Consider the following 13664-nt stretch of genomic DNA (forward strand, 5'->3'; position numbering starts at 1 on the left):
GTCTGCAGGGCTCATCGAAGATCCTACGAAAGGATGCGATGAAATTGGTGTAACTAGAAACCAATGGATCTGACCGTTCCCATAGCGGGGACACCCAATCCAAGGCTGACCCTTCGAGCAAAGAAACTTTGGATCGATCCGTAGGGAAATTGTGTGAAAGAAGCTCAAAGTGCACCTCGCACTGATTAAGAAAACCTCGGTAATTCTTTGGATTGCCATTATAACGAGAGGGAGTGGGAAGCTGAAGGCGGGCCCTAATTCCAGCAGAGGATTGGGCATTACTGGGAACGGGCACTGGAGCGGATACCGGAACAGGAGCCGGAACTACTGAAGCCAGGGAGGCCTGAATTTGATCCAGATGGCCGGATAGTTCCTGGAGATACTGCATCACCTGGCCCTGTTCCGCCTCCTGACTCTGAACTCGAGATACCAAATTTTGGATGGCGCTTGACTATGGGTTCCGATCCCCCGGGTCCATGGGGCCTGAGTATACTATCACTGACCTGAGTTGGGAGTGTTGAGAACTCGGGGGTTCTTCCGATGGCCGGGAAGGGGAACCACAGCTGGGTCGGAGTAGAGATGGCCGGATATAGGTTTCCCTCATGCAGAACTTTAACAGTTATAATTGGTGTAAAACGCTAAAGAACTTTATGATGAGAAGGATTTGAGCACGATGCTGAAGCACATAGCAGAATGGGAACTTGTCAGCAATGTCGAAAGACACAGAAGAATTTGAGAGCGATGTTTAAAGACACTGAAGAATGCAGAACTTGTGAGCGATGTTTAAAGACACTGATGAACTTGTGAGCGATGTTTAAAGACACTGATGAACTTGTGAGCGGTGGTGAAAGACACTGAAGAATTTGTGAGCGATGTTTAAAGATACTGAAGAATGAAGAACTTGTGAGCGACGTTTAAAGACATTGATGAACTTGTGAGCGATGGTGAAAGACACTGAAGCATGAAGAACTTGTGAGCGATGTTTAAAGACACTGGTGAACTTGTGAGCGATGGTTAAAGACACTGAAGAATGCTGGAGATGCAGAGGTCTGTGCGGCAAAGAGGTACCAGAGCTTGTAAAGCAGTAGTAGGGATCACTTTGCCCACCGGAACGCTGGAGTTTTCAAAGCAGTAGCAGGTAACCATACAGACAGGAGCACTGGAGTCACTTTCAGGGAAAGAGAAGATACTCAGGCGCCGGGGCTCTGCCCGGCGTCTGCTTTTGAACTTCCCGCCCCGGTTTGATTGGCGGGGAGGAAGAGAGCCGTGGACACTGGACGTGCCGGCGCCGCCCATTCCCCGGAAGACCGCCGTGCCAGCGGCAACGGACGACGGGACCCGGAGCCCACCAGCGGGGACGACCACCAGGCGACCCAGCGCACCCGGAGAGGTAAGCGCGGCGGCCGCGGCGCTGTGACACATACAAAATGACTACAAAAAACATAAAAACCTGTCAACTTTTTTTGTGTCAACCATTCCCATGTCGAACTTTTGTACCTGTCAACCTATTGTACTGTCTATCTTTTACATGTCAACCTTCTGACCCTATCGACCTTTTGCCTGTGGACCATGTGGTGTCAACCTATTGACTCTCTAATAAATGTACCACACCCATGTCTAATCTGTAGCCAGGCATAATTATTACCTATGGTCAATCAAACTCCCCTCATCCGCTGATACCAACATTTGCACCCACAAAGACATTACCATCCTTTCCCTCAAATAGATGCTTTCCTCGTGTAAAAGTAGGTGCAACTGCCAAAAGTGTCCTGTAAGGCTGTAAACAAAATGTTGGCCATTAGTGCTGCAGATAATCCTCTAAACTTAAGTTCTCTTTTTAAATCATTTGAATATAGGGAAAAAAATTATAATTTTTGTAAATCATATTCCTAATCCAAAATAACGTATTGGTCAGTTGTTCATGTGAAAAGTATTGTTCCACGGAGAATTTTCTGTCTGGCAATAGGATTTCAAGGCCTCAAATATAAATGCAATTTTAATTAAAATAAATAAATAAATAAACAAACTACAAAAGGGAAAAAATAGAAAAGTTTGAACTTAGCACTTTTGCTGTACTTCCAAAATTTGATGAGTGGGACAGGACTGCCAGCAGGTTAATTAAAATGTGATAAACCAAATTTTTTTTTTTTAAATGAGAGGCAGACATTTCCAAATGACACTTGGAGATATATCACTTTTATCACACGAAAATGCGTATTCATTCAATTCCAAATTAGTCTGTAAACGCTTTATGAAAAATAGTAAGAGTCACGTCTCAGCTCCTGACTTTAACTGACAGCACAGCTGTACAAATGTTACACCAAGTGTAGATGAGGTAGCGGAATTATTGTTCAGTGGATACTGAACAACTAAGAGACCATTTTTACCATAAATGAAAAAATAAGAACCATTTTCTATATTAGAATTAAGGATGCTGTGTGTCAACCACTGAACTAGCACCCCTAACAAATCTAGATAAAAACTTTCACTTATACTGTATAATGCTCTTTATCAACTGTTAAGGCATTAATTCTGTATGTGTCCTTTTTGAAACTATTGTGACTTGTTTGTAACATGTTAATGGAAATAGCCTGAATGAAATATGTCAGGATACAGATACTGAATAGATGATTTTGAATAGAATTATCTTGGTTGATTGCATTAGCAATACCTTTTACTGCTGGAATAACACCTTAACAGCACAATAATGACGACATGACAATGTATGTAAATCAAGAACTGCATGTGGGTTTATTTCACACTTGAGAAAACAGTGGATTTAATTGTGTGAACCAAAATGTACTGTACAATATTAATGATAGAACATCAAACTGTATAATTCATAGTGCATTGCTATATTTTGTATTTATTTCATTTTTTGTCAGTTTCTTTTGTACGTGCATCTGAAAAGATGCAGGCGCCAGAAAAATTTCTCTGGTTAAGTCAATCTGGAGGAACTTAATTTTATTCAAAAAAATGTGAATTTTTTTTTTTTTTTACATTTTATATACATAGGAATTGAATATAAAATGACAATATAAAAAGTTCAAAGTGAAAGCATACAGCCATAAGGTACAAAGGAAGCGGAACGGTTTCAAACGGTAAGATATGTAACATGTATTTTTAAATTATCTTATATTTACAGGGAACATGGGGGCAGATGTATTAACCTGGAGAAGGCATAAGGAAGTTATAAAGCAGTGATAAGTGCAAGGTGATAAACGCACCAGCCAGTCAGCTCCTAACTGTCAATTTGCATATTGGAGCTGATTGACTGGTGCGTTTATCACCTTGCACTTATCACTGCTTTATCACTTCCTTATGCCTTCTCCAGGTTAATACATCTGCCCCATAATTCAGTTTCTGCCTCAGACTGTCCTGTTATTTTGTCAGCCAGAAGGACCTGCAGTGAAGTAAAAATGTAACCCTTTAGATGCCTGATTGCTCCAATTGGTGCGTAAACCTCAGATGCCCAAATGGTTAAGCTGATGGTAGGAAAAGAGATTAAAATGCAGTAAAGTTGTGGAGAGATAAGTTTGTATGTATCATAGTTTTTACTGTATATGGAAATAAGAAAAGATATTATTCCATTTTGCAAAACATGACATATTTTGTACAATCTGAATAACATACTTGCATACTAGAATTTACCCAAGTGAAACATTTTCCCTTTTCACACTTGATGGTACAGTGTCTTGTCTATTCTTTTCTCATGTTTGCAGTACTATTATTTCTTTTATGTTTGCATATGTGGCAGAGTAACCCTAGGAGTACTAAATAGCGTTCCTCCCTCATTCCAGGGCTGCATACATACTTTTCTTATTTAAGTTCTGTATTCAATTCTTTTAAGTAATATATTTTCATTTTAAATGTGATTTTTATAAATACTTTAATTAAATATGTCTTTTTTTTTATATCAAAAGGCACAGAAATGCTATGGCAGTGCTCAAAGGGTTAAATTGATGCCACAAGATCTTCCAACCTTTATTGTCATGGCAACGTGTTAATTTTAGGATGTTTGTTTTGTTTTTTTGTCATTGTTCTTTGTGTTTCTTTGTGGTTAAATTAATGTCTCTCAATAGTGTCTCCAACTACATTCTATAAAAGATAGCTTAACATCAAGAACAGATGTTGAAAATTAAAGGTCAGACATTGACTCACAAAGAAAAAAACATGCACAAATTAGACAAAGCGAATATAAATATAAATATAAAATATGTGTAAGAAACAATATTCCAGATAGGCAGTTCAACAAAAAGTAAGACTGATTTCAGAGGCTCACGTCAGGCCTAGTGCAGTGTTATGAATATGTTTAGTGCAATGTTCTTCTGGTCACTTGCATACCTGGCTGCATAACTGGATGTTACTGTTTTTCCAATTCAGTTACATATATCACATGGTCCTCTGGGGACTTTCCATGTGTTTTACTAAGGTGCAGTTTAACTGCGTGTTTGCTTGCAAAAGTCCGGTTGCAGAGCTTACACTGGAATGTGGAGCCCGAGTCCTCCTCAATGAGTCCAATTGAGCCTAAAGCCTTATTGGTGAGAACTTTTGAAACATTCTGCTGTTCTTGAATCTGATTTAGAGAAAGCTTTGAAAGATCCTTTAAACTAAAGCCTAGATGTGTCTCTAAATGACTTATGTATGTTAAAGCAGTCCGGAACTGAGAGGCACAATCATTACAAAAAAAGACAGGATGTCCTGTGTCCAAATTCTTTAAAAATTTAGTTCCCCCTGTCCTTCTTAATTGATATTTGACATTGGCCAGCCAGTGGCTTATCGTCGTCATTGAAAGACCAGTAAACTTAGAGATGTGTACCCGTTCTTGTGGACCCAAATCCGACATAATGTATTTGCCTTCAGCTGTCTCCCTTAAGCTAGATGCAAATTGGGCCTGAAGTATAAGGAGGTGCTGTGGGTTCCAATTGGACTGTCTGCCCTTTCTTTTGTGCACAGGTGACAACTCATCCAATGCCTCCTCAAAACTGCTGCCATCTGCATCAGACTTTTCAGATACAGTTGATGGTGTAGAAGACTTGGGTGTTAAACGTCCTGTGAGGTTCTTCACCATGTCAGAAATATCCATCAGTGCACTTTCTCTTAAAGGTGAAGAGACAGAGTCTGTCATACTTGCAACAAGAGGTTTGTTTTTTGATTTTGTTAGATCTATCGGTTGGTCACTATTCTCATAGTAGTAACGGTCAATCGAATCCACCTGTTTGACAGGAGTGGTTGGATAAATAGGTTTGTCTAACATGCTATTACTAATTTTGTATAACATTGCCAGTGGATCCAAAGATGGACTTACAGGTTTTGACACTTTGCCTAAATGTGTATTCATTATGGACTGTAATGCACTCAAAGGATTAATAAAAGTTGGCTCAGACGAATGATCTGTAATAATGCCTAAACTGTTGCACCCATTCGTTACTTTTGTTTTAAGAGGCTCTGTACCATTTGGTGCATGGGGTTCCAATGGGACTTCTTTTTTTGCCTTCTGAATTTCAGCCTCCGTGTTTTTCTTTATAGCTTTATTGATGGCTTCCTCTGGTTTAAGAATGTCTTTGTTTTCTTTTGCCACTGGAGATACCGGTTTAACTGGAGGCACCCTTTCTTTTTCTAATGTTTTTTCTTCCTTCTTTATATTAATTTTTCCTGTCACCTTCTCCACTAACTCTTCCATTGCAGAAACATTGCTTTTATGAGGTGGAGGTGAAGGCTCTCCGGGAGAATGGATCAAAGCATTATGGTCAGATGCCATAGACTTGACACTGCTGGCGTAAGATGGTTGCATCTGAACACTCTGAACAGTTGGATGCAGTGTTTTTATTGTTCCTGGCAACTGATAAGCAGCGTGAATACTAGGATATCCTCCCCATGAAGGTGCCCCATTTTGAGCTTTACTGATTGCAGAGGACACTGTGTTTTCCAGTGATTTTAAAATATCCAGCCCACCTTTAGGACTATCATCTAAATCCTCCTCTCTGAGGTATTGGTATGAGGTTGCAGGCTCAATTTTTTCAGAGTCCTCATTTTCTTCTTTTATCTTCTTTTCTGGCTCAGGATCATTTATTTTTTCCTTTTCAAAATCTTTCCTGTCCTCAGAAAGTGGAGATGCATCTGGCGAGTCTGGTTGCTTCTTTATATACGATGCTGGTAATCTTGCATGTGTAGTTGGGGGCAAAGGTATTGACTGAATTTTCTCTTCAATTAATGCATCCAGAACCAGTTGTTTGCCTTTTTTAGATGCAGAATTGGTCACTTTTAGGAAATGTCCGGTGACCATCATGTGAGCAGTAAGTTGCTGTAAAGTATCATGAGAGCTACCACACTCCATACACTTTAAAATTTGAGCTTTGCGTGCCTCAAACTGCCACGTATAACTAGCACCATTTTGATAGCCATATCTATTGTTAGGAGTTACATATGGATTGGCAGCTTTAGGGTCCTTTGCACCATCACTTGCTGTGGCACCTGGGGAGATCCCTGCTTGTTCAGGAGACTCAGGTGATGCTATATCCTGAAGAGCACGTTTTTTTGTTGTAGGGACTAATTTTGTTATAGCTGGTACTGGCTCTTTCAGAGGCACTTTTTGGTAATGCTTCGTTTTAATCATGTGAACGCTAAGATCTTGCAATGACTCAAAGGAATGTCCACAATACATGCATTTCAAAACTTTCTGTGCATCTTCTTTCCCTTCCATTTCCATAAGTGATCTCTTTCGAGGTTTAGACCAGCGTTTCGTTCTTTCAGATTCTCTGTCTCTATTGTTATCACGATAATGTCCTGTTTCATTCATGTGGACAGTTAGCTCCACCAAAGTGTCATACGCTCCACTGCAATCTTTGCATCGAAACTTACTGGCACCAGTGAAAACAGATCCATATAGTTTATTATTTTGCCGATAGAGTTGCACTGTACTAAACAGGCTGGGTTCTGGCAGAAGTCCATATGAAGTCTGCTGTAATGTCTTTGCCAATGCAGCCTGGTGCCAGTCATACCCAGAACCACTGTTGCTACTGGTAGTGTTGCTTGTACTAACACTAATACTAGTACTTGTATTAGTACTACAGCTGCTTGTAATGGTCGTAGGTGTAACAGAGTTAGGCCTGGTATCTGTGGGTTCACTCAGTTTGCTTCCGTTTGTACTTGTAGTTGGAGTTGATTTCTTCAGATCTAATGCCAGAGCTGACCAGCTGCACTCTGAAAGCAAGTTTGTGTAGACTGCTTTGATTTGTGCCAAACTGTCCTGAGGGTAAGACATATTGTCCGCATTCTGGCCATCTTCCCTGTCTTGTCCATCCTTAGAGGAAGTACTTTTAAAATCTGCTAAATGATCACTTGACTCACTAAATGGTGACCCATAGCCAGCATCCTGATTAGTTGCACTACTAACGGGAGAATTTTGATAGCTCTGAGGCTCTTTGTTTTCTTGTTCCTCGCTAAATAAATATTCACTGTCTTGGACATCCAACGAAAGTCCATCATCTTCCACATTATCTTCATCATTTTCAGCTGCCTTTAACTCCTCTGCAGGAACGTATGCTGAAAGTCAGAAAAAAAATATTTTAGAAAATTCAATGTTGTCTTAATGGCATTTCAACAATACATGTATAGGAAGCATTTATGGAGATAGTGGGAAAGGAAAACCAAGAGGAAAAGATAAATAGGTAACAAATAGTGTTTGTTGGTGATCAGGTAAAAATGATACAATGGGAAATGTATATTTATAATTTAAGGAACATACAGTATAGGCATATTCAAAAGAATCACCTGATGTGTCTTGTTTATTATTGGTTGGAAAGCCTAAATGTTAATTGTGGACATATATTCACGTACACATTCTAGTTTTTCACAACAATTTAGGGGTATGTACAATCAACCTCAGAGTTTAACACCTGTAGCTATTAAATTCTGCATTTTCCTGGCATGGTAAACCCGGGTGTAACGCGGGATAACCCACAGATTCTACTATAAATGCTGGAATCTATGGGTTTCCCAGTGCACTAAATCCAGGAGCATGTACTGCACATTTTTCCCTGCAGCTCCTGCTGCTGTGAGGGGAAATCCTTGTTACGCACAAAGATGTAAGTCCTAATTGTATAGGTCCAGGCTGACCCTGCGGCCAATTGCCTATGTCCCTAAAAGTCGTTAAGGTGAGACAGATACTCAACTAGAGTAACAAGATTTATTATTCTACCAATAGTATAGTAAACACACGGGGGATATTCAATTGTTTGTAAAGTTGGTTTGGTGTCTGTTTTTTCCAATCTATTAGATAGGAAAAAACAGACAACCAACTGACTTTACAAACAACTGAATACCCCCCATAGGCTTCCATTTGTCTGGACATCGGCCACTTCCACTTTCAACCAGTAATAAAAAATACTGACTAGCTTAAACAAAATTATAGCAATTTTAACTGAATGTACTGTAGTAAACATTCAGAACACACAGCAAATTAAGATAATTTCAAATAAAGACTAGTACAGCCCATGTGTATGGATGTGGCCAGTCTCCAGAGGTGGTGTGGCCAGCCACAACAGAAGTTTTGCTAATCATTAGAAAGAGTATGGTCTGGGCCCCATCATAAAATATTTAGTAAACACTGCTAGTGTATGCATGGCAATGGACCAGATAAATAACAGGAATGCATTGTAGAAAATACACCAGAGTTCTGTGCTGTATAATGTAACATATGAATAATTTACAATGCAGTCTGGAACCTAATCCATAGAGGAGGAGGTGGACCCCCAGGCAGTGGGGCCCACTATGGTCTTCCCCTGTACCCATGTTGGCCAGTCCGACCCTGTTTGAGCAATCAAACTAGTACTACCAACAATAACCGGTGAAAATGGACATGGTCTCAAAATACACTAAAACTGCTGGCTAAGGTCACAAAACTTTTGCACATATCTATATTATAGTTACTGTAAATGTAAAGAAATATTTATAAAAAAATATATTTTACCAAGTCCTTAAGGATAATTGTAGTTAATATAAAAATATTGATTTAGATAAAATGGGTTGACAAATACTGAATAAGAACATCACACTTGAATAGGAAGCTACTAGTGTGAACAGATTCAACAAACCCACTAGAAGGTCTCATTTGGAAAAAGCTGTCCTGAGCAAGATAGAGAATCTCATACACGGGACCAATCAAGGCAGTGCCAGCCAGGGTAAGACATTAGATGGTATTAGATATCAAGTTACTGTAGTATTAGAGGCAGTATTAGATGCAGTTTCTGCCAGGGTAAGTGAGATTCCTTGTTTAACTTATTTCACCGATTTTCTCTCAATAGTTTTGCCTGTAATTGTTCCTTAAAAGCTCTCCTGGGTGCCAACAACTAATTTGGCTAATGTTTTTATTTTATTTAATTAAAATTAAAAAATGATTCTTTCATATTTAGGTTAGCTGCAACTACAAAATTGTCATACAGTCCCAAAGAGAGTAAATATTTATTCATACTGATCCTATTTACAAATATGTGACTTTCATAAATACAGTACACAATATACTATCTAAAAAAATTAAATAACCAAAGTGAAAAATTAAAAAATTGTTCAGCAATTAATGCTATAAACACAAATGCCTACTCTTACTGTCACTATTAAAAGCACTGCTAAATAATTAAATTAAAAGAGTAATGCAGAGGTACTTTTAAAAAGATGTTTTCTCTTTAACCACTTAGGGGGTATCCTATTAGCCCCATTAATTTTTCATGCGGAAAAAAAATGGTCTGATTTTGCGCTTTTAGCCCAACGGTATCAAGCAATCCGATTACAGCCCGACCGAAAAATGCGCCAATATAGGACGATAACACATGGTATAACTTCATGGGCCCATGTGTTATCATGGTTCTGAAGGGTGGTTTATCAGAAATTATGCTTTGCATGCTACCCGATAAGTGCCAGCATCGGGGGATAAGGACTCTGGCATCGGGACTAATAGGATAGCCCCCAGCGGACCTATTAGCAGCGGTAAATTACTGCTGCTAATAGGATATCCCCCTTAACTGGCTAATTTTTTTTCCAAAAATGGTACCAAAATTGTTGAATTTTTTTATTCTTAAATGATGTAAATAATAGCTATTTAAACATAGTTCAGTATTTATTTATTTTTTAGCAAATATGCATATGTAGATTTGGTAATAAAATGATAGTGAATCAAGGTAATAAAGCTATTATATATACAATTTGATAATTAAAAAACAATTTTGGGGAATTATCTGGAAAAAATGAAACAGTTAAAAACAAACAATGAAAAAAAGTAAGCTTTTCCGCTATATATATATATATATATTTGTATACTTGCAAAACTCCCGGCACTCGTCTGGAACTGAGTGTAATGCTGCGGTGCCTTCCCAGGGGAACAAATCCTCCATAGAGTATGTAGAATGAAGGCGGCACTCAGACAGGCTATATTAGTAGTGAAGAAAAGTCAGCTTTATTCGACCGACATGTTTCGGGGCACAACCCCTTCCTCAGGGCCTCAATATCGTTATTGAGGCCCTGAGGAAGGGGTTGTGCCCCGAAACATGTCGGTCGAATAAAGCTGACTTTTCTTCACTACTAATATAGCCTGTCTGAGTGCCGCCTTCATTCTACATACTATATATATATTTGTGTATACAGTATATATAAATATAGATATTTATTAAAACTGTATGTTGCACAAACCCTACTTCTTGCAGGACTTTAAAGTTCTGCAAGAACAAGAACAGTAAGTAGAGAAGTAGCATAGCAGCTACGGCACTCTGAGAGGTGGAGTGCTTAAGGGGAAAGGAGAGGCTGCTGGGAGCCGAGAAGCAGAATCTTGATTGATCGAGATCACACTCTGAATAGAGAGTGGTGTAGGAAGCCGAGGCCGATCTGAGCACTGTGAGGTCACGCTGCAGGAAGACTGTCTTCCTGCAATCATCTCTGCAATTGTCATGCCGTAGTTAGGAGGGGCTGCAGGGGATTGGAAGGCACAGAGGTTCCACCTCTGCCTCCCGAGCCCACCTGCTACTGGAAAATTAGCTTCCAGCAGCTGACAGAGGGCATTTCTGACTCGGTCCCATCAGATGCGACCGTGTAAGGGAAAGACCGGTGATGGCATGTAATATGTATCACATATTAAGCATAAATATAAACTGTTTCCGCATAGCAGTGGTCCATACAGAGGGACATTTTAAAGCCAAAAAATACTGTATGCATCTGCAACCCAAGCACTCAGATGTCGAAGACAGATCTAGACATGCCTGATGGATGACAAGGCAGAAATGGGGGCTAGTAAACGATTTGCTATTCTCCCCTCGCAACACCACTTGTTTCTGTAAGCATCAATCTGCTCAGGTACTCCATATGCAAGTACACATATACTCCTGTAAATAAAAAGGAATGACGGGGGACAGAATTAAAAACAATCATTTACACGTAGCCAAATGCTATTCATGCTTTATCACAGGTGAAAATGTAAACACATACCTGTGTTTGATAAAGAACACTTGTTAAATCCTACTTTGCTTTAAATGTTTTGAGATTTATTTCCATTAGATAAGAGCGAAGTTGCTAATTTTGCAGCGGAACAGAGATACAATTCAATTCAATGTACCAGTCCTACTGTAGTTTTACAATGTATCTGTAAGTTCCACGTTATGCAAAGTCCGTAGTCTATGAATAGAGTCGTTATGACAATGGTCAGTTCATTCTGCTGCACAGTGGGGCTCAAGCCAGTGGACACGTAAGGCCAATTCCACTGGTGAAATGTGCGAAATTCTGGTGGAAGTTTCATATAACGGATTTGGAAATTTAGCAGATCTCTGGGTTAATGCTAATGTTTTTTATTCTAGGTTTTTTGTTACTTTTCTAATATGTAAGTAATGCTAGCAAGTTGTACATTTATCAAATGCTGAAATCACTTGCTTTACCTAAAGGTGACAGTTTTTCTTTTAGTTTCTCAGCTGACGGATACTTTTCTTCTAAATACATATTCATGGTTTTTCAAGCAGAAAATCTGCAGTCATCAGATTTGATCAGTGTCACGGAAAAAAAAGGCATGGAAATTGTCTTGTTTTGCCCAAAAATAGATTTTGTATTGGGGATTTCAGGTATCAGTTGAGGTAAATCTCCCCACTGGTATCTACCTATTCAACAACCTACTTCTTAGGAAGGCAGTGTGCTTTGAAGACACTCATTCGTATAAGGTTATACACTGCTACCCTCAAGTACATTTAAATCTGCTTCAACTTTACAAAAGGAAATTAAACCTTGATATAGATATATAAAGATGTAACAATTGCCTAAACAAAAAGAAAAACAAGAATAAAAATGATAGTAGGACCTGAAGCTAAATCAAGCATATTTCCGTGTTTTACAGAACGAGTATATGTGCAGTGTGTTTTTAAGTGCTGCCGTGAGTTGCCAACATGGAATGCCTTCTGGATGGCAGTGTCTATTCATTCTGATGAAACAGATGTGCTGTCTTCTCTGGATAACATTAAATGCTGTGCAAAATAATTTAAGCAGACACAATGCAAAATATGAATATTTGTGGTGCACAGAGACAGCTTTCAAATGCGTTTCTTGTTCTACATTGTGCTGATGAAAGACAACTATAAAGGACACACACACATATATATATATATATATATATATATATATAAACATACACACACATATAAGCGTTACAAATTTAAACTTTTACTAAAGAGATGTATAAAAAAAAGCAAAATCTTCTTTACTGTATATAGCTGTGTTAATAAAATTCAATCTTGTAATATGTTTATTAGTTTAAATGGCATGTCCGCCATTTTATTCCATTTATGCTCCATGTATAAAGCTGGGTACAAACAATGTGTACCCAGCACAATTTCATTAGCGTCAGGACCCGGTAGCAGGGCTGGCATTGGCAAGTGCCGGTGATGTTGCCCGTTGGACGCCGGAGCGCACATAGTGCAAACACACTAGACGTAGTAGTGGTTCTTGGCATGGGCAAGCAGGCTTTTTACCCGGGGTGCCGCTGTTCCCAGGGCGCCGCCGCCATGGCAAGAGCAGCTACTGATCCCCGCTCCCCTCTCCCTGGCTGCAACAGGCGCCGTAGGCTGTGTGGGCACCCGGTGCAGCCGGCTCCACTGATAGACACTAGAGGTTATAATTGACCTCTAGTGTCAGTGCGGCGCTGCTATGGGAGAAACATCATGACGTCTCTCCCATAGAGAGGAGCCAATGGCCGGAGATGGAGGGCAGCGCAGCAGCGGCCCGGAAGCAGAAGCGGGGCTGGTAAGTATTGTGTAGTTATTTTTTTTAATTGTGTGTCTTTGTAAGCAGCGCTACTGGGGCACAGCTACAGGGGGCACAGCTACTGAGGGCAGAACTACAGGGGGCAGAACTACTGGGGCAATACTATTGGGGGCACAACTACAGGGGGCACAGCTACAGAGGGCACATCTACTGGGGGCAAATCTACTGGGGCCACAGCTAGGGGGCAGAACTACAGGGGGCACAGCTACATGGAGCAGAACTACTGGGGGCACAGCTATAAGGGGCAAATTTATTGGGGGCACATCTACAAGGGGCCACAACTACTGGGGGCACAGCTACAGGGGGCAAAACTACTGTGGTCACAACCACAGGGGGCACAGCTACAGGGGGTCACAAGTACAGTGGCGCGCACCAGC

At 40.0% G+C, this 13664-nt stretch overlaps 1 protein-coding gene across 6 annotated transcripts in view; it reads right to left on the bottom strand.

Annotated features, from left to right (window-relative positions):
* Positions 1-3307: 3307 nt before the first annotated feature.
* The window catches only part of TSHZ1 (teashirt zinc finger homeobox 1), a 121188-nt gene continuing 110831 nt past the window's right edge, over positions 3308-13664 (bottom strand). For all 6 annotated transcript variants that reach the window (XM_063923347.1, XM_063923344.1, XM_063923348.1 and 3 more), the window contains one exon: positions 3308-7545. In XM_063923347.1, the coding sequence (XP_063779417.1) occupies positions 4364-7545 (3182 nt within the window). In that variant the 3' untranslated portion in view covers positions 3308-4363. The remainder of the gene's footprint in view (positions 7546-13664) is intronic.

This window comes from Pseudophryne corroboree, chromosome 5 (assembly GCF_028390025.1).
Source record: "Pseudophryne corroboree isolate aPseCor3 chromosome 5, aPseCor3.hap2, whole genome shotgun sequence".
NCBI lineage: Eukaryota > Metazoa > Chordata > Amphibia > Anura > Myobatrachidae > Pseudophryne > Pseudophryne corroboree.